The 15478-nt window shown below is 40.1% G+C and overlaps 3 protein-coding genes across 3 annotated transcripts in view; 2 read left to right on the top strand and 1 right to left on the bottom strand.

The window, feature by feature from the left end:
• The first annotated feature begins 466 nt into the window (after positions 1-466).
• On the top strand, positions 467-2390 carry LOC109480819 (uncharacterized protein C3orf38 homolog). Its single transcript, XM_019783142.1, has 3 exons — positions 467-639; positions 1040-1242; positions 1359-2390. The coding sequence occupies exons 1-3, from the start codon at positions 519-521 to the stop codon at positions 1881-1883; spliced, it is 849 nt and encodes a 282-aa protein (XP_019638701.1). The 5' UTR covers positions 467-518; the 3' UTR covers positions 1884-2390.
• On the bottom strand, positions 2268-4163 carry LOC109480820 (U6 snRNA-associated Sm-like protein LSm6). Its single transcript, XM_019783143.1, has 4 exons — positions 4048-4163; positions 3609-3704; positions 3075-3188; positions 2268-2766 (listed from the first exon to the last, which is right to left on the bottom strand). The coding sequence occupies exons 2-4, from the start codon at positions 3697-3699 to the stop codon at positions 2726-2728; spliced, it is 246 nt and encodes an 81-aa protein (XP_019638702.1). The 5' UTR covers positions 3700-3704; positions 4048-4163; the 3' UTR covers positions 2268-2725.
• Positions 4164-4347: 184 nt separating this feature from the next.
• The window catches only part of LOC109480804 (peroxisomal multifunctional enzyme type 2-like), an 18313-nt gene continuing 7182 nt past the window's right edge, over positions 4348-15478 (top strand). The window contains 20 exon segments of the mRNA XM_019783119.1: positions 4348-4409; positions 5439-5455; positions 5457-5493; positions 5689-5796; positions 6181-6240; positions 6430-6451; positions 6674-6720; positions 6837-6921; positions 7184-7248; positions 7414-7536; positions 7917-8033; positions 8402-8467; positions 8894-8956; positions 9458-9552; positions 9707-9785; positions 10002-10156; positions 10256-10307; positions 10443-10514; positions 10742-10848; positions 11213-11278. Coding sequence (XP_019638678.1) covers positions 4352-4409; positions 5439-5455; positions 5457-5493; positions 5689-5796; positions 6181-6240; positions 6430-6451; positions 6674-6720; positions 6837-6921; positions 7184-7248; positions 7414-7536; positions 7917-8033; positions 8402-8467; positions 8894-8956; positions 9458-9552; positions 9707-9785; positions 10002-10156; positions 10256-10307; positions 10443-10514; positions 10742-10848; positions 11213-11278 — 1494 coding nt within the window. The 5' untranslated portion in view covers positions 4348-4351.

Raw genomic sequence — 15478 nt, 5'->3', positions numbered from 1 at the left:
TTTTCAGGCATAAGACAAGCAATATTAATAATAAAGCATTTGTGCAATGCAAAGGATGACACATTTTTGAGAGTCATTGCAACAAAATAAAACAAATGCAACATAAAATATTTGTAAACTGGATCAGTGCATTGGAACCAGATATTAGTAGTTTATAGAGGCCTGTTGAACCTTAACAGGTGAAACTGGAATTTGCGCGAAATAACTTGGTAAAACTAAAAGTTCATCTCAACACAGTCATCACCGTACAAAGCTCACTGATGGGGGTGTTCAAGTTGTGGTGAAATATTACATTACCTATAAAAACTGCTACGGTGTAAAGAAAACAACGTGCATCATCTCGCACGCAGACGGCATGCATATACCAAGGTACATATTTCGTCAGGGAGGTCAGTGACCTTCACGGAGTAAAATGCGCCCGCTGACAGCCTGTAATATTGGTTTCGCCCTCCCTCCTGACCTTTGACCTTTCCCAGTTTCAGAGCTTGCAGTGTTTTGTCCCTCCCACTGATGACAATATGCTGTCTGACAAGGAGAAGCGGTGCTGTGCAGAACTGTTACAGCTGATCCCTCAAGACCAGCTATTGTCACTGAAGGACACGGTGACGAACAAGGCGATAGATGTGCGGAGCCGAAATGGTAAGACTGGTATCTTACTTCTAAGGCGCCCTCCCCACACCACACTTCCGGGTATATTATGTACTACTATGGTCCCGCTGTTTCTCCATTATATAAAAAAGTGACAATTGCTTCTGCCCCTCCCCTCAATTTGACATCATGCCTCTAAGATAAAGAAAGCGAAGGAATCATACCTCTGTGAAATATGTTAAGAGTTTTTGTGAATTTCATTTTTGTGGATGTGAATGTTATAAACATTACTTCTTCCAAGGAGGTTTAATCCCTTGATAGAAATAAGTGTCACTAACTGACTAAAAATTTGCGCAAATCAGTGCCTGGCATATTTATATTTTATATATATTATGCTACTGGTAACAGTGACATATAACTGTTCCACACATGTTCTACCCTCCCTCCGCAGAGGCTGTCCGTGCCATCGTGTCATACTCCGAGTCAGCAGAACAACTCCTGAGGAGGAGGAAGATTAAGAGAGACTTACTTTTCCAGTACCTCGCTGGGAAAAATGTTATCATCACACCTACTGCAGCAAAGGTAGACCTGATCCAGAGAGTTCTGCAGTTCTGGGGGATTGAGGTCGCCACAAAGGTGCAATGGGAGGAGGAGGTAATGTTACGTGTAGCTACACTGTGATTTTTATAATTTGAAATCACATACATACATACATGTATGTATCTATGTATGTATTAATACCAGTATACATGTACTTGATTTGATTTCAGGAGGACATACGAGTACCTGTGAAGCCTAAAGATGAGATTCAGCAGCTAGCAGAGCAGTTCTGTACCTGGTTTTTCAACCTTCTTAACTCCCATCATCCCTTGAGGACCAGTCCACCTGCAGAAGGGTGGGGTCCTCAGCACTTCTGGGCCGACTCCCAGCTCAGGATGGAGTACCACACCCCTGACCTGCACCAGGAACAGCACCAGGGGGCCCAACTGGTCAGCCAAAGACTCCTAGCCATCGTTAAGGATGACCAACTAGTATTCAATCCTAACATAGCTGCTGATGGGGTGAAGGGAAAGAAAGACCCGCACGGCTTGGTGGCAGTCTTGGTTTGTGGTACGGTGCATCGTCAGGAGAACTGCTTGGGAGTCTTTGAACAGTGCTTCTGTCTGGTGGCTGATCCAGCCAAGCAGAATAACTACAAGGTCAAGTCCACAAACTTGAGGATTCGTGGAAAGGAAGTCATGGGTATTCCCAGACTTGAAGCTGGAAGTGACGAGCTACTCCCTATAACTGCGTAATCTTGCAGAATCTGACATAAATCTCAAATACTCAAGTTGACATGGTTGATGTCATTTGTTATTTGGCCTGATAAGATATAGTCTTAAGCTACTGGTGGCTTTTACTATCTACAGTACTGGCATTTCTTTTGGAATTTACTTTAATGCTTTGCATAAATAAGTTGCACAATAAACTGTTCCTGTATGTTGCTTTTTCAGACAATTTTTTTTCTCTAATGTTGATGATGTCTGTCTCTTAGCTTAAGCAGAAAAGTTACAATTAAGGGAGTCACTCACACTCACTCATTATCCTGTTTATCGTGTGAAATATGATTTATTTCAGCTATAAATCACATATAGGAATGGTGCAGGTAAACATATTCAAGAGATACTAAGGGAGAAAACTGAAGTAAAATAATGCCACATTTATTCTTGCATAATAGCAAAACCTAATGTTCAGAATCATCATGAAGAAGTGTTTTTGTTCTGTACCATCAATAGTACAATAAAGGTATGAGGGAGACCTCCTTCGTACAATACATAAAAAAATAGGACTGCATGATTTTACTATGTGTAGGTCTACAAGTAATAACATCTTCATAGTCCCACTCCCAGGTTTTATTCATATCTCAATAACTCAATACAGTTTGCTCAAAAGTAATCTTAGAAACAATAACCAACAAAATGGTATCTAAAGTTCAAGTTAACTCTTGCTTGCTTTGATAGGATTATCTTCTCAATCCTTGTCATGATCAGCCAGACTTATTAGCAAAAACAAACAAAAAGTGCAGAACTACATCGTAGACAAGAACACTGCAGTATATAAAAATAAAACAGGTCTCTGCAAACATCCATCACTGGAACTATGCACGTCTTACAGCTTTCTGTGTGCTGATGTAGAGGACTGAAACAAGAAAAAAAGGAGTTAACATGGCAAAAATCTGTCAGTTGTTTGTTCATCTTACCAATTTTATATCATGGATACTACTACATGATTTCAACACTACTTTCCAATAAATGTTTGTTTGTTTATGCTACTCAGTCAATATTCCTTGTCCAAAAAAGTACTGCTCAACAATTTACTTTGATTTTGAAGAGCTTTCCAAACTCTTGAAAGTTTATTTCTTAAAGGGTTTTCATTTCTTTAAACATTACTACTTAGAACATTAGAATTTACTACTGGTCACAGTTGAGTAAACTTTCTGTACCTACCATTGTTACCTCTGATGAAGGCATCCCCATATTTGTTTTTCAGCTGCCCATTGACATACTCCTCAGTTTGCTCCAGTGCGATGTTCATGTAGCCGTCCAAACAAGCCAGGACTCCTGCATTGATATGAAACATGATCAAAATGTCAAGATAACGATTATCACTATGGGGATTAGAAATGAAAATGTAGTGTAAGTTGAGTTCAATGGTTTTGTCAACTTTTGTCCGCAGTAGTAATAGGAATACAGGCTTCTCAAAAGACCACATTTGTGCCATGTTGGATTACAGAGTATGTCACACACGAGACTAAATTTTATTATAAAAATTTTGAACGGAATGCTGCTGCTTGGTATTCTAATTAGAATTATTCTATTAATTTATGATGTCATTTATCATGAGTAGAGTAGAGTCATGTCAATGAAAAGCCTCTGTAGTATAAAGTCTGTGTGTATTTACTGATTTAGTAGTATAATATACATGTACTAGTGCCAAGTATGCATATATTGCACTCAAAGGGACAAGGCCCACATATGTACCTCTGTAATCAACCCCCGAGTTGAGCTTGACTACCACAGGCCTGCCTATGATCTGCTTCAGGAAGTCGCTAGGTGTCTGTTTTCTGGACATGACGTCTGGAAACAGAGTCGTGAAAGATAATTTTAATTAAAACACAAAAACAAGCGATAGAGACATGCTCTGGCTGTGCAAGAAAGACTGGAACATGCTGCCTGGAATATAGCACACAAAATGTGGTACAAAATAAAAGTTTGCCCAAAATAATAATTTATTTCTTTGCCAACTTAGCCACTGTTTATGCCCCCCCCCCCACACACACACTCACACATACGTTACTACTTGTACTAGTAGAGAAAATTCATATTAGACCGCCATGCTAAGTACATACATCAACAAAAATTTCAAGAACAAATCATTAAGACTAATTCAATTCCATGGCACGGAGCTAATATTACTTACATGGCGCACGGTGTTCAAAATAAGTGGGATAAAACGAAACTGCACTGGGACAAAAGCTGGAAAAGCATGGATCAACTCTGACCTCTTCCAGACTGTACCAAAATGTAAAGGTGCTCTTCATATTTATTATTTAGAGAAGAGAAATTTTCAGAAGCTTAAATCAACCTTATAGGTAGCGTTATTTTAGGCAAATTATACCAATGGTTCGTGAGAGTAGTTGATTTGGCTGTTTGCTATTTTGAATTCTGATTTTAGGAATGACTCATTCATTAAACCACCCCTTCTTTCTTTGGTATCAGCCATCATGGCGGGTCAGCTGCGTTTTGATGGTCGAGTTGTCCTCATCACGGGCGCCGGGAACGGTAAGTCAGAGATATCAAGGATTTTTTACTATATCTGATGATAAAAGATAAACACAACTTCAAGTTGAGCCGATGGCGTGGTTATAGTAACGATTCGGGCATAGAAAAGAGGCGTGGAGACGCTTGACCCATCGACCACTGATAAAGTTGGACCAAAGTTCACTTACTAGTTGTAGGTTGATGGAGTCTGGACTGCTAAGTTACTTAAATAGGACTAAAACTGGGCGTTTTCCTTTCGTCCTTTCCATCCCTTAGTTTTCGTGGACTCAGTGTTTCTATGTACCATTTGCATGAAATATTAGACACGTGAGAAAATCTCGGTGTAATCCGGTTGCAGATTTTGTTGAGGTGGGCGGGTCTCCTAGAGGAACCTCGGAAGTCCTTGCAAGTTAAGAACAACACCGTGAATGTTCATTCATCTGCCAAAGATGTATTTTTTGTTGCAAAAGAAATAAAGGGATGATTTGTGCTTTGTGACTGTATTGGCTGCTTTTGACATTATTGTTCAAGCCTGATGGCAAAAGACCACAGGAAAGGTCAACGACCTTAAGGGCAACAAATCTTGAATGTTCACTCAACAGCCAAACATGGTGGAAATATGTTGCAAGAAATGATATGTGTTTTGTGTCTTCTGCATTCACTGCTTTAAAAAAAAGTTTTCTAAGAGTAATGTGGTGAATGGTCTTAAGGTCAGTGACCTTAAGGGCATGAAACCTTTGCCCTTTATGTAACAGTCATTCTTCTGCAAGACTAGAGTGCAGAATATAATGGATTGTATTACCAGCAAAACAATGTCATTTTTGTGGCTTGGCACTATATCAATGTATAGAAAAGTGCTTGGTATGAATGCAAAAAACCTGGGCACTACCATACACAAACTCAAGTTTAATCATACATATCTTTGAGAATGAAACTGGTTCAGAAGAACTTGAATACAATGTATATTCATCTCATCTAACATAAATGAGGCCTAACTTTTATATGTAGCATTACATGTATGTTAATATTTGACCTTTTATTTCTATACAGGCATTGGCAGAGATTATGACTCTGGCCTTTGCAGAGAGGGGTGCTTCTGTTGTTGGTGAGTCTCATTTTTACACCTACCTCGTTTCATCTGGTATATGTACAATGTATGATGAAGATTTTTTTTCCTATCTTCCATACTGTGTTTTTTTTGTATTTGCCCACGCTGCAATTCCTGCGCTCATTTTTCTCTACACATGTACGTCTAGATTCTTTTAGAATTTGTTTAGGTCAGTGTTGTTTTTTCTGACAGTAAATGACCTAGGAGGAAGCTTCACAGGGGAGGGGGCGAGTTCGCGCCCAGCTGACCTGGTGGTTGAGGAGATCAAGGCCAAGGGAGGGAAGGCCGTGGCCAACTATGGTGAGGAGAACTGCTGCAATGTTACTTCATGAGATGGCTAGCCTGGTAAACATTCCCACAGGCTGGCAGGGGGGTCTTATACCAGCCCCAGTCCTACCAATCATACCCCTTTTTCTGGCAGTCTATTTTTTCCAGCCAGCCTGTCCAGTTACTGCAGTCCTGTAAGTTAAGTATGTGGTAATGGGCCTGGGTGGCCAAGCAACATTCAAGCACCATAGAGATACCAGATGGGAACTTCTGATGGTATGGGTACCAGGCTAGAGATGTCTTGCTTTAGAATTTTTTTCTGAACATAGACATAAATGGACCGGAAGGTAATTGCTAAAGGGTAAATAAGAAAACTTTTGTCAGTAAGACAGTTGTAAGATATTGTTGTTTCCGTAGACTCGGTGGAGGATGGAGCCAAGGTTGTGCAGACTGCCCTGGACCACTTTGGCAGAATTGGTAAGGATTTATTTATTGTGATAATCATATATATACAGCTTTGTTCAATTGCAAACCTTGCACACATGTCTTTAGAGATTAGATCTATTTTGTTTTTCATTCTCTGCATAGAATATGAGAAAAAATTCATGTGCATCTACAATTCTGCTCATCTTACAACCAATTCTCTTCTTCCTTGTCTTATTACAGATGTAGTGATCAACAATGCTGGGTGAGTGAAACTTTTGCTCTCGTTATGAGTCATCTAGAAGACAATTTTGTGGCTTAATTTTGTAAAGCTCTCTTCTTATACAGCATTAGATGTTCCCAGTTTACCTTGAATTTAAAAAGCAGGTCAGATATTTACAGGTATCGAAAAGAGTGGACAGGTATAAATTCCATATGTAACACTATGTTGGCTAGTTACAGCTGATAATATTCTTGTTTTCCACAGCATTCTTCGTGACAAGTCATTTGCAAGGATCAGTGATACAGACTGGGGTAAGTTTGCCATATTTCAGGACAGGAATATAAAAGAGTCATTTTCAGAACTTTGGCAACTGTAACCTGTACAAGTAGATGCATTACCGTAACATTAACTCTGCTGTCCTCCCCAGACTTGATCCACAGAGTTCACCTGAGAGGGTCCTTCATGGTGACCAGGGCTGCCTGGGAACACATGAAGAAACAGAAATTCGGCAGGTAACAAACTATGGTCTCATTATTCAAATATCAAATTTACAAACCAACCGTCCAACTAAAAGTTGTTCAAAAAGTGTACTTGCCTGTCTAACAAGGGTGTGAAATGTAGGGTAAATACAGTGAGCTGTTACAAAATAGCTACATGTACATTTAGTTTTGTAACAAATGTACCAGTAAATGTAAATAGACTGTAGTAACGTTACTGTATTTCAGATAGGAGATATAATCAGATGTTTGTTTTTGTTTGTTTATTTTGTGGCAGGATTATCATGACAACCTCCAGCTCTGGTATTTATGGTAACTTTGGTCAAGCCAACTACAGTGCTGGTAAGTCAACACTCAGGAATAGGGAATGTGGTTGTAGTCTCAACAGGATTTTATCACATGATGTTGCATAAGCTTGATTTTCTGGCAATACAAAAATTTGGCAACCATCTGGTAATCAACAAGTTTGGCCAAAGGTTTATGTACAACACTTTTTACATTTGACAGCTAAGCTTGGCCTCCTTGGACTTGCCAACACTCTGAGATGGGAAGGGAAGAAGTACAACATTGCTGTCAACACCATCGCACCACAGGCTGGCTCACGGATGACAGCTACTGTTTTGCCACAGGGTAATCATGTTTTATAATGTTATAACTATTGTCAGGCCAACAAGCATGCTAAGGCTATATACAAGTATTACTGCATATATCCCAAACTTTTCAGAATGTACTGAAGCTGGAATCATTTGGACATATTTGATTTTTTTGCACTGTACCAATATGTCCTATTGTATTACTGTTATAATGTCTTCAATATACATTGTACAAGCAATTTCTGGTTGATACAATTTTCTATGATGAAAGAATGGCGCATGCAATCACATAAATATGATTCTTGTATTTTCAATGTAATGCATGAAATGATGGAGCTTGTTTTCCAGGATTAATTCCTTTTATTCTGATCACCTAGAAAAGGAAAGTTTTGATTATGCCATGTATTTTCCCTGCAGAGGTGCTGGACATGCTGAACCCCAGCTACATCGCCCCACTAGTGATGTACCTGTGCCATGAGAGCTGTCAGGAGTCAGGGGGACTGTTTGAAGTCGGAGGGGGGTGGATGGCAAAATGTACGTCACCTTACCATTTTTCAAACTGCATGGCCAACTGCATGTACCGGTATTAGTTAATTTCTCCTTCCAACACTTTTCACTGTAATGTGAATTGATGTGAAATGGTGCTAATTTCCGTTTCTATAACCTGTGGCCAAACACAGGGCTACTACAGTAGGTACTGGTGTAGTTGAGTGTGTTCAACTCCCTCAATCATCTCATAAGGGCTGTGTTCTACATGTAAGCAGAGAAAGTAAAAGTCTTTACTATGATCTGGCAAGGGTTCAAGCCACTTACTGTCCAAAAAGGAAGGGAAACACTCCTAGGTCATTGAAACACTTCTAGGTGATTTCATGTTTTCATAAATTTGTGTTTGTGCACTACAGTGAGATGGCAGAGGACCCAGGGTGCCATGGTAGGCAGGCCTGACAAGATCATGACTCCAGAGGATGGTATGTACAATGTACATGTATACAGAATTAATGTCATGGTTAATCATAATCAAATTCAAACAGCTGTCTACTAGTTTATGGTCATCAGATAGAACTCAGGTATGATTATTCTAGTCAGTCAACATAAGCTACAACTGCTTTGAACAGAAATGATATCATTCTTTTAAGGCTGTCACAAACTACTGGATGTGGCTGTCTACAACATGTACTTGTGCTTCTTTTTATAGAGCTTTGCAAATGTACACGAAGTTTCCGGTAAAGTAGACTATCAGTTAAGTTTCTACATTTCTTTTCCCCTGATAACAGTGCGTGACAGGTGGTTTGAAGTTACAGACTTCAGGCATCCTCAGTACCCAGAGTCAACACAAGGTTGGTTATCTTTATGTACTTATTAATACATGAAACTGTGCATTCTTCTTCTTCCAGTACGGGACCACTGGGCTGAAGTGGTTGACTTTTCAAAGACAAGCAATCCAAGAAGTGGAGCAGGTTGGTTGTCAGGCATAGATGGATCTTTGACCCTTAATTCAGACAACATTTTATTATACCAGTAATACTGTTTCACCACAATCATAATCACAATGTGTTCTGGCCAATTATTTCTGGCTGTTGATTTTTAATTGCTACAGCAGAGTGAGGGGTGATGCAAATGTTTAGTTCACTCATTTTGAATAAGTTGAACCACTACTACCAAGGGAAGAAATGACTTTTGAACTGACTGCATGTGGAATTAACACCAGTTACTGCATGGTACATGTATTTATGTTTATTTGTTTCAACATCTATTGCAGTGCCTATGTCCCCATTCAAAGTCATTAAGTGGGAAAACATAGTTCAAAGACAGCAATATTTTTGTGTTAGCCACACCACTGCAACATCCCTATGTAAAACACATTTCACATGAAAATTGATTTTGTTCCTGTTGCCTGGATGTACATGTTTGTGCAGGTTCTGATGCATTCTGTGTCATATCATTTTCCACCTGTACAGATACCGTGAAGGACATAATGGCAGGCATGCAGCGGGCAGGTATTACATCAGTCCGCAGGAACGACACTGCAGGAACAACCACCACAAGAGATGTGGTCAGTAGCTCAATTGATCCTATTCAAATATGGCAATGTTTCTATTGTATGAACATTTGCATGTTTTTTTGTGTGTTTATATTGGCAGTCCATGTTGTACACCTGTGATGTTATCTGGAGATGTTGAGATGTTTTTGTACTTTCCCATGCACAGGAGGCAGCTTTGAAACATACACCAGAGCCAAGTCTCTTCACCTATGATCACAGGGATGTCATACTGTATGCACTTGGAGGTACAGCCATGTTTTATTTGGTAGATTTTTTTAGAAATTTAGAATTTAAGATCAAAGGCATAGACCAAGAAGCACACATGTATGTAGATTTGGAACATTATTGCAACATGATGCATGAATCCAATACATAATTGTACTACAGTTCTATCCACTTAAGATGACATAATATAATAGCTGATGACGATGAAAAATTGCTGTTCTCTCCCTGTGTTTCAGCGGGCATGTCAACCCAGGAGTCCGACCACCTCAAGTTCCTGTTTGAACTTCACGAGGACTTCTGCACCCTCCCAACGTACGGTGTCATCACTGCCTTTAACAGCTCGGGTGGGGCCTTCAGGGGAAATCCTGGTCTCAAGATTGACTTTACCAAGGTGAGAAGGACTGTTGTACAGTATAGCTTCAGATCTGTACTTAGGAACCGCCCGTAGTTGGAGAACTGACAAGTGATCATATGTTATGCCCCCTTGCAGGTCCTACATGGAGAGCAGTACCTGGAACTCTACAAGCCTCTACCAACCAAGGGTAAGGCAGTGCCCTTTTCTAGTTTCAGATATATAAATGAAAAAGACAAAAACAATGCTTGTTGCTCTTCTTTACACAAGTCATTACTGTAGTATCTGTTGTGTATCAGCCATTCATGTTTCGCTGTATTTCCAGCCACGTTGAAGAACCAGGCTAAGATTGTGGACATTCTGGACAAGGGATCCGGCATGCTCATCCTTGTGGAGGGTGAGTGTTCAGTTAACAAATACTACTACTATAGCCATACCCGTGCATTTTATTTGTACATGTACATGTATATGATAAGTGCTAGTGGATGGGAAATTTCTGCAGTTTTTTTAGGTTAACTGTAATACAGTAGTCCTATATTGGAAACACACATCTTTTCAAGATTTACAGTACTTTACAATTACATCAGACATTATCGTTTTTGTGCCCCTACATCATATTTACAGTGACTACCACAGATGAACAGGGGGATCGTGTAGCGTATAACCAGTTCTCCACGTTTGTTGTCGGTGCTGGTGGATTCAACGGCAAGAGAGTTTCTGACAAGGCCAAGGTACATGTCATGGAGTGTACATAAGTTGCTTCATCTATCATGCTAGGCTAGCTATAAGGTAATAACAGAAGGCATTAAACATATCCACAATGTAAAGGAGACAGTCAGTGATCATGTTGAATTACACTGGTGGCAACCAAGTGGCATGTTTGAGAACTTTATCCTTGTAAAAAGAAAGCACTTGTTAAAATAGTCAAGGAGAAGTAGTCTAAGCCAGGAAGCAGACATTTATGCTGATGGACATACAGTAGATGATATGGTAATAATTCATGCATCAACCAGTACAATGTGTATGATCACCAAGGTTTAAAAAAGAGAGGTTTTGTAAAACCAAAAGTGTCCTGTTTCATGTTTAACTACCTAGAACACTGTACCTGCTCCCAAGAGGGCCCCGGATGCAACTGTGCAGCAGAAGACTTCAATAGATCAGGTACCTTAGCTATCAATTGATGATTTAGGAACTAAAATAATATGATATCCCGAGTTAACAAATTCCATCACATCTAGATGCCCTCTGTAGAGCTAAGCTGGGTCACGGGAATAGGAGAGTTTCCCGTGCGGGAACTGTGCCACGGAGGGGGAGAGATTCCCGCTTACGGGAATCTCTCCACCTAGCAGTGCCGAGTCCCGCACGGGAACTTCACCACTCAGGGCTGCCACGGAGGTTGAGAATTTCCCACAATACGGGAATCTCTCCACCTAGAAAGACTAAGTCCCGTACGGGAACTTCACCACTCAGGGCTGACCGTGCGCGCACGTGTTTTGGGGCCGATATACGGACGGGAATGTCACCATATTACACGAACGGGAATTGGACCATTTTAGTGGACATTTCGCGTACGGGAAATTCACCAGCAGTGACAAATAATGTCCGTCCGCGGACGCCGTACGGGAACATCACGGCCGATATACAGACGGGAACTTCTCCACACAAAACGGGAATTGGACCATTTTGGTCGACATTTGTCGCACGGGAAATTCACCAGTTGTACTACAGGAGCAACCAATTTTTGATTGAACCGGCTGAAATCAAAACAACGCCCCTAGCTTGGTTTGAAGCAAAATTCTAAAAACGTCGAGTGATCGACGTAATCACGAGTGCGTCTTCTATGGGCATTTCTGTGCTGTAATAATAGTCTTGAAACTCGGTAGAACACACACACATAAAAAGCCTGTCATACTACGGTACAAAAAAATGTCCGAAGAAGACACAATCGCAATTACGTGTAAGTCTTATACGAACAGTGCTGTTCATAGCGTAGTTGATAACGCTAACGACAACCGGCTCCTCGACAACGAACACAAAATGTTCGTCCTCAAATTAAAACATAATGATGTGTGTCAAACTCACGCTATACAAATGACTTAGCGAGCGGCTTAGACTTTACGGCTATTCCCCTATTCTCATACATGTACATGTAATAGTCAGGACGCTAGAACTAGTACCGGGGTAGAAAAATATGGCGGACATAAACAAAACGACACTATCCCGTCATGCATTATAATGACGCTAGAGTGTTACGGTTGTAGCAAAAATAAAAACCTTGTTCGGTATTTCAGATTCAATCCCTGCGTATGTGTTGTAGGTTGCCATTTACTCATATTTTCCTTGAAATATATACATTTCCAGCAAGCTGAGGCTAGGGGTTTCTTAATCATACCGTTTGCGTTTCGAGTTTTGTTAGTCCTCGTACGCGTACTTTGTTGCGTACTTTGTTCTGTAGCACTGATTTCCTTTTGCAAGGACGTTATAGCCTCGTTGGAATAACGATTCTTTTTGTACCGATAAAAGACCGTAAGTTTAGTCTTGCTGATATCCGGGGAACAGTAAAAACAAATCATGCGTCCTCACAACGTGCCCAGGCCCAACCTGGTTACAATGCAACGATGTACTAGTAATGCATCAACAGTTATTTTCATACTTGTCCGGCCGGGACGCTGAAAAGATGGCGACCATAAACAAAATGACGCTATCCCGTCATGCATTATAGTATATCAGCTTGGCGCGAGACCCGAGTGTTACAGTAGTAGTCTACACGACTTTGGTGATTCATATAACGAAATCAGACAGCTTTAATTTCTCTTTCAGATTTAGGTAGTGTAAGGCAAAAGCTTGTCATTCTTGTTTTCATTTTCAGATTCAAGTCGTCAGGATCAAGGTTAAGACCGTGTTGGGTAACACCGTTCGCCGAATAATTTTTTAAAATCCGTTTTTCATTTTTACGTTGGTTTCTAGTTATTATAACGTTTGCTTTTTTCAGTTTTGTTCCATTTTTGACTTATCTGTGTCGTTGATTTCCTTTTTGCTACAACATGTAACTGTTAGCATCAGTTTACTAACATCCGATTTTAAAAGTAACAGTTACCAACTAACAGTCCATCACAACTTTCACTAACAAGTTACGTTCAATCTAAATTACTGAGTATGTTACTCTAAGTGATTTACACATGATACTATATATCCGTGTTCGGTAGTTATTTTTTTTCAATTTTGATGAATTTTACAGATTTACGAGCCGAAAGATTTGCGGCGGTGGGGACGCCAGGTTTCCCCGCCAATAACACAACACCGGATGCAGTGTCAAGTTGGAGATTACAGCGATTTCTTCGTGGCACATGCTTAAATTGAACCTGTATAATTACATATTTGTATTTATGTTTTAAAATGGTTGCAGTCGTAGATAGTGATGTTATATGTTGTTGTTATACGGGAACAAACATGGCCGCCGTTGAACTTCTATTGTTCTGCCGAAACAACTAATGCTATACCGCCATGCATTGCGAACCATACTCAAGGCTGTTGGACCGGATTTACAGTTTCTAGACGATTTCTTGAGCCGTCGGACACCCTAAGGTAAGGCCGGAGTGCTACAATTCCGCTAAGAGAAGTATGGCGAAAATCTCATATCGATGAACAAAGATTTCCAGCCGTCTTCCCATAGAATTTTGGGCATATTGTTAGTTGCCTCTTCAAAAATTTATGGGGTAGACACTGTAGTATTTAAAATGTAAATTTTGACCCTGAAAATATAGTTTTACACTTTTGCAACGGAGTTGCTTTTTTAAACCCTTATTTAACCCTGAAAAAGTACAGTATGTAACAGTACACCTCTTCGGCGTGAGCCGCTTTTCAAGAGTTCAAGGGGAGGTGGGTCAGGGGTATAATGCTTCGGTTTCAGTTACAATAATCAGTCATAGAAATACAATATAAATGCATACAATACAAGTTCATACAAAATTCAAACATTATTTCGATTCATATCTTATTGCTATCAGTATCGACATCCAAGTTTCATTTCACAAATTAAAGTCATTCTAAGTGACTCGACGCAGTCGGTTTTTAAAAGCTGCAACTGATGTGGGGTCCTTCCAGCCCAGTCGATTCCGTACTTCAGCCGACGGCGTTCTGTGCGGGGCTCCCAGCAGCAGCCTCCCGGCTCTGTTCTGCATCCGTTGCAGTTTTTGTAGATCCTGCTCTGGTGCAGGTCTGGTGCAGTGTCCCAAACAGTGCTTGCGTAGTTTACGTTATATATGGTCAAAAATACTGCTGTACAAGGTAATGTCATTTCAAGTTAGTTTGGAAACAGATACATCGCTAAAATGATGAGAAACAGACAAAATCGGATATGATCACTTATGAGTTCTACGAATGAATAAAAGTCTTGCAGTAGAAATTGCAAAATTGCACGTCCTTTGCACTTCTAGGCTTTGTTTATAATCTGGCACCCAAAACAGAACGCGCGTGGACAAATCTTAAGCTTATCATCTTTATCTAGTCTTTTCACAATGTAAATTTTGGACCCGAACAATATTTTTTTTACACTTTTTCAACGAACAGAGTCAAATGCCTTTTTGAAATCGACAAAACATTAAGTAATGGCGTTTGTTTTCGGAGAGGTATTTGCTTAGCAGGGAATCCATAATAAATACTTGTAAAGTCGTCGTTTGTGCCAAATCGATTTGTAAATCCGGCATTATTAGGGGAGGCAAGTTTTTGCTCGTCCAGAAAAGTTGTTAGACGTGTGTTTAGTATTGACATAGATAATTTGCCACAACTTGTAACTGATATCCCCCTACAATTACCGGGGTCATCTTTTATCCCGCCTTATAATAGCCTGGGATCCTGGGTACCATCCGGATTTAGATCCGCTACGCTAGAAAAAGCGGAGCAAAATCCGGATTGAACCAAGGCTAGCTGTATAATAGGAAATGTAGATGTTTCCATCATACATGTGAGTCATTATGTCACCAAAAATAACGTTAGTTGTTACATCGTGTATATGAAGGAACAAGTCAGTTAGTAAACCAATATTATTGTTCCGGACTACTAGAGTGTTCCAACACGAAAGGAAGCCGTCAACAACATCCAACAGCAAAAGCATGATACAACACAAACGAATGACATCTCACTGGGTTTTATGTTAGTAGTAACATTAGATGTAAGATCGTGCCAGACTTGGTTGTGTTAGTAACGGCAACAATAACGCGAAGGCAACAGGTTGGAATAAAAATAAATGAAGTAGGTCTGATTCCTTTTTCCCTCCAAGATCCAACCGATAGTCTCTTGTGACAGGCCTGGTCTCGTAGCGATACCTGAAAAAACGTACGACTGACATGAATTCTACGGCGC

This window comes from Branchiostoma belcheri, unplaced genomic scaffold, assembly GCF_001625305.1.
Source record: "Branchiostoma belcheri isolate BF01 breed outbred unplaced genomic scaffold, Haploidv18h27 scaffold52, whole genome shotgun sequence".
NCBI classification, from domain to species: domain Eukaryota; kingdom Metazoa; phylum Chordata; class Leptocardii; order Amphioxiformes; family Branchiostomatidae; genus Branchiostoma; species Branchiostoma belcheri.
Note: the sequence above shows the minus strand (reverse complement) of the source record. Positions and strands in the feature narration are given on the sequence as shown.

Coding starts and splice junctions, on each gene's coding strand:
- LOC109480819 (XM_019783142.1), top strand. CDS start 519: ATGCTGTCTGACAAGGAGAAGCGGTGCTGTGCAGAACTGTTACAGCTG. Junction 640..1,039: donor AGATGTGCGGAGCCGAAATG/GTAAGACTGGTA, acceptor CTCCCTCCGCAG/AGGCTGTCCGTGCCATCGTG. Junction 1,243..1,358: donor AGGTGCAATGGGAGGAGGAG/GTAATGTTACGT, acceptor ATTTGATTTCAG/GAGGACATACGAGTACCTGT.
- LOC109480820 (XM_019783143.1), bottom strand. CDS start 3,699: ATGTCCAGAAAACAGACACCTAGCGACTTCCTGAAGCAGATCATAGGC. Junction 3,189..3,608: donor CTCGGGGGTTGATTACAGAG/GTACATATGTGG, acceptor ATATCAATGCAG/GAGTCCTGGCTTGTTTGGAC. Junction 2,767..3,074: donor CTTCATCAGAGGTAACAATG/GTAGGTACAGAA, acceptor TTCTTGTTTCAG/TCCTCTACATCAGCACACAG.